General features: G+C 40.4%; 1 protein-coding gene across 3 annotated transcripts in view; it reads right to left on the bottom strand.

Annotated features, from left to right (window-relative positions):
* Nucleotides 1-17,527, bottom strand: part of LOC140719798 (grainyhead-like protein 3 homolog) — a 90,934-nt gene that overhangs the window by 28,068 nt on the left and 45,339 nt on the right. For all 3 annotated transcript variants that reach the window (XM_073034677.1, XM_073034679.1, XM_073034678.1), the window contains exons 7-8: nucleotides 14,125-14,236; nucleotides 13,444-13,538 (exon numbers count right to left, since the gene is read on the bottom strand). In XM_073034677.1, the coding sequence (XP_072890778.1) occupies nucleotides 13,444-13,538; nucleotides 14,125-14,236 (207 nt within the window). The remainder of the gene's footprint in view (nucleotides 1-13,443; nucleotides 13,539-14,124; nucleotides 14,237-17,527) is intronic.

Below are 17,527 nucleotides of genomic sequence, written 5' to 3' on the forward strand. Positions count from 1 at the left end.
TTCACTTTTATTACCTAATAATAGAAAATATTACAATACCAAATTGTGATATTGCTGAATAGTCTCAATGTAAATCAGTCCTCATTAAGGAATTGTTAATGCTTTAAATTTCTATAAATTGAATCAAATAAAAGAAAATAACAGAAATACCTTTCAGGATGAAATTCCTGCCCTGTAGCACAAATCTGATTAACATTTGGCTCCTTTTCAGGGTCCCAGAAGAAGACATTATGATACTGGTGTACAAATGCAAGCTAATCATTTGATAGATCACAAACTATCATGTCAATCCTACACTGCAAATATGAAAATTGTTTTTTTTTTCACACAAATAAAGAAAGCCAAATAGAATATTTAGTTCCAAGCTTAATCCCGTTCCAGTGATGTGATCTTATTGGATTTCTTTTCTTTGCCTTTCTCAGGTTCCCTTCAACTTGGGACAGCTGCACAATGATTACAATCAGACCCTGAAGGAGTTTCGTTTCAAGTACATCTATAGTCTGTGCTGTCAGAAGAGTTTTGAATCATCTGTCACAGCTGGATTTTTTTTTTTCTAATTTATTTCCTTGTTCTGTTTGACAGCGATGGATATAAATATATCATGAGCACTGAAGGTTGCCTGCATGGCAGGAAGAAATCTTAGTATTGCCAAGAAGATATTGAGGATGTAATTCCAGATTGCTAACTCCAGAAAGAACAAGGGTGTCAGAGAGAGGATAAAATACAGTGGACTTGCCATGCTAATGAGGCCGTCAGTGACTAGTGGGCACTGCAGAGGTCTGGGCACAATTTGTTTTGCTGATTTAATAAATTAATCTTTAAAATAAACCAAACACATAGATGCACACTCACAAAAATGGGGCTTTGCACATAAAACTAAAATAGCTGAAAAACACTAATACTGGGGGAGAAATCAATCTATGGGTGCAAATGCTAGGTGTGTGGGAGTGTCACTCGCTGATTGTATTCACCTTCCTCAGTCTTGGTTCCAATGAAGTCAATTGAATCTACTCCATACTATTCTTGTAAGACTTTATTAGGTTAATTTGCTCATTTTCAAAAATTAATTCCTTGACTGTAATTAACTTGAATAAAGTTTGTAATTTCATGCCTCACAGCCTTTAAGGAGAAAGGTTTATAATGTTCAGATACCTTTTCAAGGTGTACAATATAAGAAAAAACCCTTCTGGAATGTTAAATACCTCGTGTTTTTAATGGGATGATGTCTGATCCCCGCCTCTTAAAATAACATTCAACTAACTCTCTAGCAGTGTTTATGTTACACATATTTGGTATGTGTTGAATTTTAAAGCAGTATTGGAACATACTTTGCAAACCTTTCTGCACAGGTTATGGGGAAACCACATGAACAATGGACTCATTAAAGCAATAGATTTAGATTACTGATTAAATAAAATCATGTTTATTTAGTAATCTGACAATGCCATGGAACTCACCAGTATGACTATCTGTAGTTTGAAAATAACCAGAATCTGAAGCAATACATTTTTTCACTATTTATTCATTGATTTTTGCTCCTTTCCACGCCTTGTGGCACATCGGGTGGCAACCTTGCCACTTCGTCAGTGCTTTTGTCTGTTTTTCTGTCTGAGTTGCTAGCTCGATGCTCAACCCAGCGGGGATCGGAAGTGTACAATGAGCCAGCCAGATTGGAACCCGGGACCACTCATCTCGAAGTCCGGTGCAAATGCCTGGCTGGCAAACCGTGAAACATAGGAGCGGAATTAGGCCATTCAGACCATTGAGTTTACTCCGTGGCTGATCCATTTCCCTCTCAATGCCATTCCCCTTTCACGCCATGATTTATCAAGAATTTATCACCCTCTGCCTTAAATACACCCAATGACTAGACCCCACAGCCACCTGTGGCAATGAGTTCCACAGATTCACCACCCTCTGGCTAACAAAATTCATCCTCGTCTCCATTCAAAATGGATGGCCATTTATTCTGAGGTTGTGCTCTCTTATTCTAAACTCCCCCACACAGGAAGTATCTTCTTCACATCTACTCTCTCTAGGCCTTTCAACTTTCGATAGGTTTCAATGAGATACCCCCACATTCTTCTAACTTCCATTAAGTAAAGGCCCAGAGCCATCAACCGCTCCACATACGATAAGCTTCTCATCCTGGAATCATTCTCATATATTTCCTCTAAACCCTCTTCAAGGTGAGCACATTTTTCTAAGAGGCCCAGAACTGCTCACAATACTCCAAGTGAGGCTTTACCAATGCCTCAACATTACATCCTTGCTCTTGTACTCTAGTCCTCTTGAAATGAATGCTAACACTGCATTTGCCTTTCTCACCACCAACTCTACCTGCAAGTCAACCTTTAGGTACCTCTGCACGAGGACTCTCAAGTCCCTTCACCCCTCAGATTTCTGAATTTTTTTCCCTGTTTAGAAAATAGTTTCCGCTTCTATTCCTTCTCTTAAAGTGCATGACCGTACACGGTATTCCATCTGCCACCCCTTTGCCCATTTTTCTCCTCTGTCCAAGTCCTTCTACAGCCTCCCTGCTTTCTCAACACCACCTGCCCCTCCACCTAGCTTCATATCGTCCCCAAGTCTAGCTACAAGCATCAATTCCACCATCAAAATAATTGAAATACAACTTGAAAAGAAGCGGTCCCAGTACAGATCCCAGTGGAACATCTTTAGTTACCAGCTGCCAATCAGAAAAGGCCCCCTTTATTCTTACTCTTTGCCTCCTGCCAATGCTCTCTCAATGCTAGTATCTTTCCTGTAATACCATGGGCCCTTAAGTTACCAAGCAGCCTCAAGTGTACCTCTTTGTCAAAGGCCTTCTGAAAATCCAAGTACACAATGTCCACTGATTCTCTATTCTGCTTGTTTTTCTTTGATTTATTAATATTAGGGTAGCATTCCTTTTCTCCCCAAAGGCCACTTCAACTTATTTTTTCAGCTCAATTTATTTACACTTTAATCTTCCATGCTCAGGCACATTCAGAGCTAGTCCTTACAAGAATCACTCATGATCTAACCTTAAACAGGTGTTTAAGTAACAGCAGCAACTGTAAATAAAATGATATTAATCTGGCAGGAAAATAACACAAAAGTCACCAGATCAATAGCACATCGTTGAAGAATGAAGCCATTCAACATATTATATCCATAGCAACCATCGGAAAGCATTATTCAAATTGGCCCACACCTCTTCTCCCTGCATAAAACTCTACTTTTGAATGTTAGTTTTGAACTCCCTTTTAGTTGCTCTGAAATGATATTAACTCAAGTTACAGACAAATCATTAACTTTCCTCTAAAACTGAGGGCTCCCAACCTGGGGTGCGAAGACCCTTTGGTTAATGGTAGGTGTCCATGACATTAAAAAGTTTGGGAACCCCTGCTCTGGAGCATCTACTCAAGCAAGTCATGCTCCAGAATTTTTTCATGAATTCATTAAGTATTCAGATACAACTAATATGCATGGAACCTTCGCCAGGCTTGTGATAATCAGTGTACCACCTAATTCTAATAAATATTCACAGTGCTAGAGACTTGTAATTGCCTACCATGAAGCTTCCACCAGTACATGTGATGTGCTGTGTCATGTGATGTAATGTGCTGAGGTTACTAACCTCAGCTGTTCGAGTACATAGAAACAGAAAACCTACAGCACAATACAGCCCCTTCGGTCCACAATGCCGTGCTGAACACGTACTTCCTTTAGAAATTACCTAGGGTTACCCACAGCCCTCTATTTTTCTATTTGACAACACCGCCATTTTGTTTGTCATGTCCACAAAAAACAGGCCTAATCACACTTCTCAACTGGCAGTGAAGTGACGCGTATCATTATCAATGGTGATAACAAGTAATTCTTAATCAACAGTGACCTGTTCACAGTTTCTCCATTTTGGACCAAATCATGGGCACTAGCCTCCATAGTATCTAATACATCTTCAAGGAGCGGTGCCTTAGAAAGCTGGTGACCATCATCAGCCCAGGCAATCTGTTCATATTCTATACCTTCACAGTATGGTCTGGGTCAGTTTTGACCCAGCCAAGAATCCCCTCATAACAAGTGTCTATACCAAATTTTAAGCCACAGAACCACAGCCTCAATGTACATTAATCCTTAATTAATGTTTCAGAGATCTAAAATCCATTTCAATAGATACAGGTCAAATTTGACCCAGAACACCCTTAATGTACAAAAATTTGTAGCACCTATACAAAAGTATAAATTTTTAAAATAATTTCACTTTTGCGCATTTTGGGTTACTTCAGGAAAAGTCATCAAATCTCGGCTAAAAAATGGCACTTAGGGTGTTTTTTTACTGCTGTCAGATGTCAAAACAAGTCAAATTTGACTTGAACAGTATGTAAGGGTTAAGGACCCCAGCACCCAGGGCATGCCCTTTTCTCATTGTTACCATCAAGAAGTGGGTACAGAAGCCTGAAGGCACACACTCAGCGATTCAGGAACAGCTTCTTCCCCTCTGCCATCAGATTTCTGAATGGACGTCAAACCCATGAACACACACACACAAACACACACACACACACATTTTATATATATATATATATATATATATATATATATATATATATAGATAGATAGATATAGATATTTAAGTAGATTATATATATACACACACATATATACATACACACACACAGTATACTTACTGTAATTCACCATTTTTTTTCTATTATCATGTATTATACTGCTGCCGCAAAGTTAAAAAATTTCACTACATATGCTGGTGATATTAAACCTGATTCTGATGGCTCCAAACCTCATCACTGAGTTGACAAAGAGTTGACTTTCAGAGGGGAAGTGAGCTTGACCTCAAAGAATACATGAAGTCAGTACGCAACAAGGATTAAAAACACAAACTCCAATGGTTGGAGTCGCATTTTGCACTAAGGAGGATTTTGTAGATTGAAGGAAACCAATCATCCAATTCCAGGACTTCGCTACCCAAAGTGCACAAGACCCAACCATCTTCAATTGCTTCATTGGCGACCTTCCAAGTTGCTGTTGCTCCTCCAACCTGAGAGGCCATGGAGAGATGTGTTTGAATGGGAATGGGAGGTCGAAATGAAGTGGGTAGCCGCTGGGACTTCTGTGGCGAACAGAGTGAAAGTCCAGTTGGTGTCGGGTCTCACCAATATAGAGGACATTCCACTGGGATCGCTGGATACAGGAGATGACCCTGACTGTCTCACTTGTTCCTGCAGACCTTAGTAAGATTAGCCCATTTCTAATTGTTATTCAGAGTATATATTATATAGGTTTGGCGAGGCACTGATTTTTACAGTCCTCTTTCTGAATGACCACCTCTACCACAAAATTAACATCGGAGAAGTGTGCATACATTCCTGTCTGTGAATTCTTCTAACCTCTCCATAACAAGCCATCCCGCAGCTTCCCACAATGGTTATAATTGAATAGTTTTGCTTTAAGATCACTAGCCATTAAAACAAATAGCACAGATTCATACATTGTTAACATGACTGGCTAACGTGAAAATATGCAAATGATTATAAATCATTCAACTTTCATACACCAAGTTTTGCATAATGCATACTGATGACTCTCTTTAGATGAATTTCTAGGCCACCACATCAGGAGTGACTTTGGGTGGCCTGTTACTGTGACTTGAGTATTGCTGAGTGGCTGTCAGTAGACCAGCCCAATCCTGTCTGAAATGTAACCACAAATCGTTTGTCCTTGTAAACCCCCAATGTAAAACACTATTGTTTTAATATTAGTGAGCTGTCTACGTTTGCCTTAAATCCAGTTTATCACCTCTAATTATTATTCTAAAATTATCACTTCCCCTCATGAGGAAATTAACTTTTATTAGTTGTATTCCTTTTGGTCACAGTTTGGTATTATGACCGAGGCATGCAAATTCCCGTCTCCTGGAGTCCCATGTGACAATAAATCACAGGTTACCACCTCCACATTTGAACAATAAAATAGGTGTGGCCCTCAGCATTTGCCTCCAAAGAAAATATTATTGTGGTTACAAACATGAGTTTAAGACTGCTTCGTATTCAAAGCAGGCAAGGCAACTGTTGCAAATGGACAAACTTGTTGGGAAGAAGGAATGTGCCACAAACTATTATTGCTCTTGGCTTAATCTTCAATTTTATAACTCAGTAAAATAATCTATTGTATCTGTCAACTAAATAATGGCATTGGCTTTATCACTGATCATGCGAACAATTGTTGGTTCTTTAAATCCTGGGCCAGACATGGGGTTCCTGGCTTTTCCAGTCTGAATTATCGTACTTAAGCCATTTTTTCTTAATGACGTTGTGTTAGGCATAGAAGGAAAATCAACTCTCAGTGCAATCTGGCAATGAAGAGTTCTCCTGGAGACCAGGAGGAGAGGTCACTTACTAGACAGAATTTCTCCCCTTGCCAAAATGGAATTCAAAGTGACACCTCTGGATACTAACTCATTAAGCTAACTAATAACTGTGTATGAAATTATTTTTCCCTTAGAACAGGAGTTCCCAAACTGAGATCCACGGACCCTTTGCATAATAGTATTGGTCCATGACCTAAAAAATGGGTTGGAAACCCCTGCCTTAGAATAAGGTTCTAACTTAATGAAGGTACAATAGAAGGCTACCTCCAAGAGACATGCTAAAAACAACAGGTGATAGATTGAGTTAAATATTGCCAGAAGTATTGGATTAGTAAACTCCATAAATATTGCCTTTCACAGCCATGATAGAAAGGTGCAGATGAATTCAGGAGATAAAATTGAAGTATTTTTGCACATGGGTGACCAAAAGTGGGAGTTCTTACACAACCTCTTCCCAGTGTACCACACTCAAGATGCCAGTGCCCAGTCAGGAATGGTTTAGTACAGGAGAGGTACTAGAACTCTACATGCACTCTTGTATGGTGCCAGAGGTTAGAGGTTCACGAACAGGGACACTGCTCCTTCACTGCACTCTGATGTTATTTCTACTGGATAATGTAAATATGGCCAACTCAAAAGACATGTCTAAGACTGGAAATCTACAAAAACAGGTTGCTTTCTGCCCTCGTTGTAGCATTAACCTAGATACGGCTGTAAGAGCTCTTCTCAGTCCCATGATATTGCTCCTGCACTTTCCCAGGAGAGAGTTCTTGCTCAACTTTTATCAGCAGATTTATTTTTCCAAGATCTTCTCTCCATGTGTGCAAATTTGTGTCAATTTGCAACTCTTCACATTTAGCCGGGTTTAGGCAACATCCTGTTGGACTGGGCTGTAAAATTGTTAACTTTCTTCCAGTTTAACTTTTTTTTACAGTATGCTTCTTTGTATTTTTATATAATCACCTATATACAGCCCTGTGCAAAAGTCTTAGGCACCCTAGATTATTTATATGGTTTCAGATGTTATGGCCTCCACAGAGCCCTGATCACAACATCCTCAAGGCTGTCTGAGATTACCTGGAAAGAAAGAAAAAAGCAAGACTGCCAAAGTTTGTGGCAAGTTCTCCAAGATGCTTGGAACAACCTATCAGCCAGTTTCCCTTTAGAACAGAAGTAAGGAGGAATTCTTTTAGCCAGAGAGTAGTAAATCGTGTGGAATACTCTGCCACATATATTTAAGGCAGAAGTTGAGCATTTCCTGATTGGTCAGGGCATCAAAGGATATGGTGAGAAGGCAGGTGTATGGGGTTGAGTGGGATCCGGGATCAAACATGACGGAATGGTGGCGCAGACTCGATGGGCTGAATGGCCTAATTCTGCCCCTATGTCTTATTGTCTTACGATTGCCTTCCAAAACTGCACAGCATTGTACTTAAGAGAATTGGTGCAGGTGTAAAAGCAAAGGGTAGTCACGCCAAATATTAATTTGATTTAGGTTTTTTTTACTGTTAACTGCTCTTTATAGTAATTTTTTTGATATTCATAAACTTTTCATTTCATTATTTTTGAAAGCATCTCCACTTTACAGAAGTTTTTACATGTGCCTAAAGTTTTATGTCTCATTCTTAATTTCAGAAGAACCTTTGGATCACAAAAGCATCAGTATCCAACAATCCTTACTTGAGCTAAATAGAACAATCTTATCTTAACTGCCTTTTGAATTGGATTAGCAAGACAGCCACTGAATTGGTTAGGACACATTGGTATTAGTCATAAATTCTAACCTTACCAGCAATACACACACCCAAAGTCAGCATACATGTATCTTCATTCAATACTTCTATCGCTGTGTTAAATATTAATGAATTTATAGAGTTTTAGAAACATAGAAATATAGAAAACCTACAATGCAATACAGGCCCTTTGGCCCACAAAGTTGTGCCGAACATGTTCCTACCTTAGAAATTACTAGGGTTACCCATAGCCCTCTATTTTTCTAAGCTCCATGTATCTATCCAAAAGTCTGTTAAAAGACCGTATTGTATCCGCCTCCACCACCATTGCTGGGAGCCCATTCCACGCACTCACCACTCTCTGCGTAAAAAACTTAAACCTGATATCTCCTCTGTACCTGCTCCCCAGCACCTTAAACCTGTGTCCTCTTGTGGCAACCATTTCAGCCCAGGGAAAAAGCCTCTGACATGATCAATGCCTCTCATCATCTTATACACCTCTATCAGGTCACCTCTCATCCTCGTCGCTCCAAGGAGAAAAGGCCGAGTTCACTCAACCTGTTCTCATAAGGCATGCTCCCCAATCCAGGCAACATCCTTGTAAATCTCCTCTGTACCCTTTCTATGGCTTCCACATCCTTCCTGTATTGAGGTGACCAGAACTGAGCACAGTACTCCAAGTGGGGTCTGACCAGGGTCTTGTATAGCTCCTAAATTCAATTCCACGGTTGATGAAGGCCAATACACCATATGCCTTTCTTAACCACAGAGTCAATCTGTGCAGCTGCTTTAAGTGTCCTATGGACTCAGACCCCAAGATCCCTCTGAACCTCCACACTGCCAAGAGTCTTACCATTAATACTATATTCTGCCATCATATTTGACCTACCAAAATGAGTGACTTCATACTTGCCTGGGTTGAACTCCATCTGCCACTTCTCAGCCCAGTTCTGCATCTATCGATGTCCCGCTGTAACCTCTGACAGCCCTCCACACTATCCACAACACCCCCAACCTTTGTGTCATCAGCAAACTTACTAACCCATTCCTCCACTTCCTCATCCAGGTCATTTATAAAAATCACGAAGAGTAAGGGTCCCAGAACAGATTCCTGAGGCACACCACTGGTCACCGACCTCCATGCAAAATATGACCCGTCTACAACCACTCCTTGCCTTCTGGGGACAGGCCAGTTCTGGATCCACAAAGCAATGTCCCCTTGGATCCCAGGTCTTGCATGGGGTACCATATCAAATGCCTTACTAAAATCCATATACACTACATCTGCTGCTCTTCCTTCATCAATGTGTTTAGTCACATCCTCAAAAAATTCAATCAGGCTTGTAAGGCACAACCTGCCTTTGACAAAGTCATGCTGACTATTCCTAATCATATTATACCTCTCCAAATGTTCATAAGTCCTGCCTCTCAGGATCTTCTCCATCAGCTTACCAACCACTGAAGTAAGACTCACTGGTCTATAACTGTCTGGGCTATCTCTACTCCCTTTCTTGAATAATGGAACAACATCCGCAACCCTCCAGTCCTCCGGAACCTCTCCCATTGCCATTGGTGATGCAAAAATCATCGCCAGAGGCTCAGCAATCTCCTCCCTCACCTCTCACAGTAGCCTGGGGTAAGTCTCATCTGGTCCCGGTGACTTATCCAAATTGATACCTTCCAAAAGCTCCAGCACATCCTTTTTCTTAATATCTACATGCTCAAGCTTTTTAGTCCACTGCAAGTCATCACTACAATCACCAAGATCCTTTTCCATAGTGAATACTGAAGTAAAGTATTCATTAAGTACCTCTGCTATTTCCGCTGATTCCATACACACTTCCCCACTGTCACACTTGATAGGTCCTATTCTTTCATGTCTTATCCTCCTGCTCTTCACATACCTGTAGAATGCCTTGCGGTTTTCCTTAATCTTGCCCGCCAAGGCCTTCTCATGGCTCCTTCTGGATTTCCTAATTTCCTTCTTAAACTCTTTCCTGTTAGCCTTATAATCTTTTAGATCTCTAATATTACCTAGCTCTCTGAACCTTTTGTAAGCTTTTCTTTTCTTCTTGACTAGATTTACTACAGCCTTTGTACACCACGGTTCCTGCACCCTACCATAACTTCCCTGTCTCATTGGAACATACCTATGCAGAACGCCACACAGATATTCCCTGAACATTTGCCACATTTCCTCCATGCCTTTCTCTGAGAACATCTGTTCCCAGTTTAAGCTTCCAAGTTCCTGCCTGAGAGCCTCATAATTCCCCTTACTCCAATTAAACACTTTTCTAACTTGTCTGTTCCTATCTCTCTGCAATGCTATTGTAAAGGAGATAGAATTATGATCACTATCTCCAAAATGCTCTCTCACTGAGAGATATGACACCTGACCATGTTCATTTCCCAATACTAAATCAAGTACAATCTCTCCTCTCGTAGGCTTATCTACATATTGTGTTAAGAAACCTTCCTGAACACACCTAACAAACTTCCATCCCATCTAAACCCCTTGCTCTAGGGAGATGCCAATCGATACTTGAGAACTTGAAATCTCCCACCATGACAAATCTGCTATTATTACACCCTTCCAGGATCTGTTTCCCTATCTGCTCCTCGATATCCCTGTTACTATTGGGTGGCCTATAAAAAACACCCAGTAGAGTTATTGACCCCTTTCTGTTCCTAACCTCCACCCACAGACACTCTGTAGACAATCCCTCCATAACGTCCACCTTTTCTGCAGCCGTGACACTATCTCTGATCAACAGTGCCATGCCCCCACCTCTTTTGCCTCCCTCCCTGTCCTTTCTGAAACATCTAAATCCCGGCACTTGAAGTAACCATTCTTATCTCTGAGCCATCCAAGTCTCTGTAATGGCCACCACATCATAGCTGCAAGTACTGATCCACGCTCTAAGCTTATCCACTTTATTCACAATACTCCTTGCATTAAAATAGGCACATCTCAAACCGTCAATCTGAGCATGTCACCTGCCTATCCTCCCTCACACACTGTCTCCAAGCTTTCTCTATTTGTGAGACAACCGCCTCTTCCCCAGTCTCTTCAGTTCGGTTCCCACCCCGCAACAATTCTAGTTTAAACTCTCCCCAGTAGCCTTAGCAAACCTCCCCACCAGGATACTGGTCTCCCTGAACAGCTTCTCTTCTTAATCCATTATTTATAGTACTGTGCAAGATATATATATAGTTAGGGGGCCTAGGTCTCGACTTTTACACAGTACTATATTTTTCAATATGGAGTGGCGATCAAGTTAGTAAATTTGGCAGGAGCAAAGGATGTTGGGAATAAATTGGAAGGGTTGAGGGACAGATGGCAGAGATTGAGAGCCAGGTGCAGACACACCCAGCCCTGAGACTAGGCAAGGTCATTTGAATCCAAATAATTGTGTCATGAGCCCTTTGGGCCTGTGAAGTGAGCTGCAGTGCGTGGGCTCCTAGGTTTCTAGCACACCTGTATTTGTTAATTGCTGTCTTAACTAGACTTATTAACCTCTTGTGTTTTCTGCTTAATCTTCTCAAATTTATTTTAACTGGCATGGGTTTTCCACTACTGTGATTATTTAAAGTGGACTCCCAACTGGCACTTATTGTGGGGTCCTTGTTTTGAGAATGATTCGTCTCGTGGCATCGCTCAGTCCAGCCACTGATATTCTGTTTGAATTCCTAAGTATAAACTCGTGTCCCCATCTCTACATGGGAGTCTGTTGTTCCTTCATACCTGGGTTCAGTCTTTGGCCAGTGTACACCGTGACACAATTGGTTAATTGATCATAACAGAATGTCTCCCTGGTGCTTCCCACTCCCTTCCCTTTTCCCAACCATGATTTGCCTCTCCCTGTTCCCTTCCCATTCTCAGTCTGCAATAGAGACCCATATCAGAATCAGGTTTACCACCACTCACAAATGTCATGACATCTATTTGTTTTTGCAGCAGCAGTATTGTACTGTGCAATACATAAAATTACTACAGCATTGTACAGAAGTCTTAGGTACCCTAGCTGTACATGCGTGCCTAAGACTTTTGCACAGTGCTATAAGAAAACATAAAAAGCTATATAATATCAGTATTTGGATATAAAGAAAGATGCCTATATGTATTTTGTAGCCTTAGTGAAGCCTTGATTCAAATTAGTTCTTGATTTTATTTTCAACTCATAATTGACAATAGTAGGCACAAGATTACTGGAAAGCAATTTGAACAAATTATTGAAGTGTCTTTTGGTACTGAATTGATAGATTATTTTGTAAGATTTATTTTAAGAATATATTTGATTTCTGTTCATCAAAGAATTATTCAGCTTTTATATCCAAACTTCAGATGACTTCTCTTCTGGAGTTATAACTTGAGGCAACCATGTACAGAAATTAAATGTAATTTCTTCATTAACACCTTAACACCTCTGTTAAAGGACAGGAGATGTGATTGGACATGAGATATTTGCAAGTTCAGTAAACTGTTCTCACATTTATATATCACACTGATCTGTAGACAAACTGTCAGGTATATAGAGATAAACAGATAGATTTAGATAGCAACTAAAAGAAAGATAGCAACAGCTTTCATCATTTCTGTTTACACTGTATTATTTTTCTACTCAATCTGTAAAATTCACTGAAGTTGAATCTGACACTTAGCTTTCCTATAATATCCCATATTATTCTATAAGACCATAAGATATAGGAGCAGAATTAGGCCATTTGGCCCATTGAGTCTGCTCCACCATTTCATCATGGCTGATCCATTTTTCCTCTCAGCCCCAATCTCCTGCCTTCTCCCCACCCTTCATATCCCTTCATGCCCTGACCAATCAAGAATCTATCAACCTCTGCCTTAAATATACATAAAGACTTGGCCTCCACACCTGCCTGTGGCAAAGAAGTCCACAGATTCACCATTCTCTGGCTGAAAAAAAATCCTCCTCATCTTCATTCTAACAGGATGCCCCTCTATTCTGAAGCTGTGTCCTCTGGTTTTAGACTCTCCCACCGTAGAAAACACCCTCTCCACATCCACTCTATCAAGGCCTTTCACCATTTGATAGGTTTCAATGAGGTCACCCCTCATTCTTCTGAATTCCAGCGAATACAGGCCCAGAGCCATCAAATGATCTTCACATGACAAGCTGTTTAATCCTGGCATAGTTTTCATGAACTTTCTTTGAACCTCCTCCAGTTTCAGCACGTTCTTTCAAACATAAGGGGCCCAAATGCTCACAATACTCCAAGTGAGGCCCCACCATAAAGTCTCAACATTACATCCTTACTTTTATATTCTAGTCCTCTTGAAAAGAACGCTGACTTCACACTTACCTTTGCTTCCTTGCTGGTGTTCCAGACGAATGAGAGAGCGTTGAATGCCACTTCTTCAACACAGCTGATGGTGCTGTTGCTTTCTTTGTAATCTGCTGTTAAAGCAAATGGATCTAAATTAGCCAGAGTCTGGACAACGCAGACACCTCAGGCCACCATCATCATTCTCTTCCCAGTGCAGAAAAGACGACTCTGAACCACAGTTGAGAAGACAGAGGAGATAGCCAAGGAAAGACGGAGATGAGGAGCCTGCCTTGCTGCTCTAAACACCAGTGGCATTGTGGACAGTAATTAAGTACTATCTTGTGTCATATATGATGTTGCTGCACCAGTATAGCGATACACAGTTCTCATGCGATACTTTCTTCAGGACTTAAAACCCAAATATGTTTTTAATTTAAGAGTCTGGAAATAACTATTTTATATTATTTTTCATGTAGTTCACTTCATCAATTGATCATTCTTGGAGTTCACATTTAATGTTGAGCATTCAATGAATATTGATAAATCTTGATATTGAATTTTATTTTCCATAATAATCAAAATTAATATAACTGAGTACCCATGCTGTCTCAGCAATAACTACAGCTTATGACACAAATAGATGAAACAGAATAAAGGAAAATCAATAAAACCCCTTTTTCAAGTAAGCTCAGGTCTATATATTATTAATTTTCTTACCAAAATCAATGATTCGTTGCTTTGCAGTGTGCTGTCGGGAATGCCAGTGTTTCCAATACTTCAGTTGGTCTTCTTGGCTCTTTCCATTGTCAAATACAGCCATTACCATACTCTACACAAAGAAAAAAACAATAAATGATCAAAATATAATTGTTTTTACATAAAGTTCAAAGTAAATTTATGATCTAAGTACACATATATATCACTACATACAACTCTGGTGTTTGGAAGCTTGTGGGTATACTCAGCAAATCTATAGAATAGGAACTGTAACGGGATCAATCAAAGATCAACCAGAGAGCGGAAGACAACAAACTGTGCAAATACAAATATAAATAAATAGCAATAAATAACAAAAACATGAAACAAAGAGTCCTTAAAGTGAGATCATTGGTTGGGGGAACATCTCAATAGATGGGCAGGTGAGTTAGTTACCCCTTCTTTTTCAAGAGCTTGATGGTTTTGGGGTAGTAATTGTGATTTGGAGCAGATCTTTAAATTTCCAATTCCCTTCTCAGTGTCCACCTTTACAACATATCTTATGCTTATAGACTTATTAATCTGCACTAAATTGTTTGCCTAAGTTTCATTTACAAAATTAATCTAAGCCAGGGGTTTCCAACTTGGGGTCCACGTATAATGGTAGGGGTCATTGACATAAAAAAAGTTGGGAACCCCTGATCTAAGTTATTATTAGGGAAATATTTTCAGTAAGGGGATATTGATTTGGTGTCCTATGAAAAGACTGTCCCTGTTATTCTACCTGATGGTAATTAGTTATGAAAAAATAAATTTGGGCCAGAGCATTATTGTATTTTAGTTGGATTTTGATTAATTTCAAAGAGTTATTAATTTAAAATCAGCAGCCGACTTGATTTGAACAAGGTTGCCTTGGTTTGCACATCTAGTCAGCTTGGACAGCAACATCCATGGTCGACCCTGACTGATGCAGACCTCAGGGTTTCAGAAGTGTGCCTGTCTCTGTGGAGAAAGCCACAGTAAGACTACGCCACCCCTGAGCCTGGAAGATTTATTCCTTTATTTGCTAAATATTGTGAATTTGAACTGCTGTTCCATTTCACCAGAGAGACGGCATGGTAGCATAATGGGGAGTACTATGTTTTACAGTACCAGCGACCCGGGTTCAATTCCTGCTGTTGCCTGCATAGAGTTTGTATGTTCTCTCCGTGACCACGTGGGATCCCCCCTGGTTGCTTCAATTTCCTCCCACAGTCAAAAGACGCACTGGTTGGTAGGTTGATTGATCATTGTAAATTGCCCCGTGATTAGGCTGGGATTAAATCAGGAGTTGGGCGGTGTGGCTCAAAGGGCTGGAACGGCCTATTCTGTCCTGAATCTCAATAACTTCCAAAAAAAAAAGAAACTAAAACAAATCTGACCAGAAGTTTTTGGCTCCTAAACTGTAGCCAAACACAAATTTAGACTACCTAATACCTACAGTTCAAATAAAATTGCAGGAAGACTTTATGGAACTGATTGTAATAAAACAAAATTGTAAATGATTGAAATTTGAGATGTAAACTGTTGAAGGAAGAAATTAAATTGATCCTTCAATATACTTTTTCTCAAAAGTGAGAAGAAACACTCGATTTATGAGATAATTCTCGGCGGCTTCTTAGTCAATGCAAAACTTCAGCTGAAAATTGTCAATATGTTCATTTTGGTTGTCAAGTGAATTACAACCCTGTATAGATTTTGTTCGGAGGCGATGACTGCGTTGCAAGTACATACTTGCCAATATTTATTTGAATGCATTTCAGAAAGGAAGTGACGATGTTGGAAGAATAAAGTACTGATAGAAAAGAAAACTCAGGTATTCTCCCTGGAGCTCCGCGCATTATCTCAGCTGGAACATCAGTCAGCCTGTTGTTTCATTTCACGTGGGAAAGTGATGCAGGGGGGCTTGGGATCCACATAACCTGAACATTTCCATCCTCAGATTTTCACATGGATTTGGCTGCTTCAGGCACTGTTGCAATAGCTGTATTTTCCCAACACTTTGTATTCATATGCCTGATGTGAACTAGTTGAGAACCACATCACCATAACAGAGAAAAAAAAGTTTATTAAGTTTAAAGATAAGCCAACACCCCTTTGACATATTAACAGTGTTGAAAAATATATTTGGGTGGTCCAGAACTTCCTGGGAACTTAGAAAATGGAACATTACTGCCAGGTACAGGCCCTTTGGCCCATCATACTGTGCTGACCTTTTAAGTTCAAACTATCCCTTCCCACCTACATAACCTCCACTTTTCTATCATCCATGTGCCACCTTGTTCTCAGAGTATTGCCGCATCCAGATCAAAGAGACCCTCGAATGGCACAAGAACACAAAAAACGGAGTAAAAGATGTGTACTATTTAACATAAGTTACATCATAACTTTATGTTGCCTCATTTACCCCTTACCAAATGTAACAGGAAGTCCACACTGAGATCAAAGGCAATCACTCCAATAATTTCAATGCCACCATCTGGACTGAATTGTAATGGTGTTGATGTTCAGAAACAATGCTGAGAAAATGGTTCATTTAAAACACCTTAAACCTTAATAAGCATGGAAACCTATCATTTTTGTAATTCTCCATCAGATGCAAATTAGTTGGAATGCTAGAAAGGAGCAGGTTGATTGCCCTTAAACATTTGCTGTTGGCTTTGGGTAAACTAATGGAGATTATTTTTATGATTGAGTGCAGTCTAGTTCAGTTGAACACTGCACAAAAAACACTGCTTCACCTGTGAAACTGCTGGGGTTGTCTATTGTGTCCAGTGCTCCTAATGCGGCCTCCTCTACATTGCTGAGACCGGTCATAAACTAGGAGACCACGTTGTCCTGCACCTCTACTTCATCCGCCATCAGTGGAACTTCCTAGTGGCCAAATATTCCCCTTCCAATAAATTGGTCCACGGCCTCCTCTTGTACCTTGTATTCCCTCTGGGTAGCCTCCAACATGAAGGCATGAATATCGACTTCTCCTTCTGGTAAAAAAAAAAGCCCCCCCTCCCCTTTCCTTCTATTCCCCAGTTGTGCCTCTTACTTCTTTTTGCCTGCCTATCACTTCCCCCTGGGTCCCCTCCTCCTTCCATTTCTCCTATGGTCCATGCTCCTCTCCTATCAGATTCCTTCCTCTGCAGTCCTTTATCTTTCCAACCCCCCTGACTTTATCTATCACCTTCCAGCTAGCCTCCTTCCCCTCCCCCCCCACCTTTTTATTTGGCATCCCCCACCCCCCCCGCCCTTCCTTTCCAGTCCTGAAGAAGGGCCTAACTGTTCACTTCCATAGATGTTGCCTGACCTGCTCAGTTCCTCCAGCAGCTTGTATGTGTGGGACAAAGAATTCAAACTTAACAGTTTCACGTGCTTGCCAAAACCAATCCAC

This window comes from Hemitrygon akajei, chromosome 32 (genome assembly GCF_048418815.1).
Source record: "Hemitrygon akajei chromosome 32, sHemAka1.3, whole genome shotgun sequence".
In the NCBI taxonomy this organism is placed as follows: domain Eukaryota; kingdom Metazoa; phylum Chordata; class Chondrichthyes; order Myliobatiformes; family Dasyatidae; genus Hemitrygon; species Hemitrygon akajei.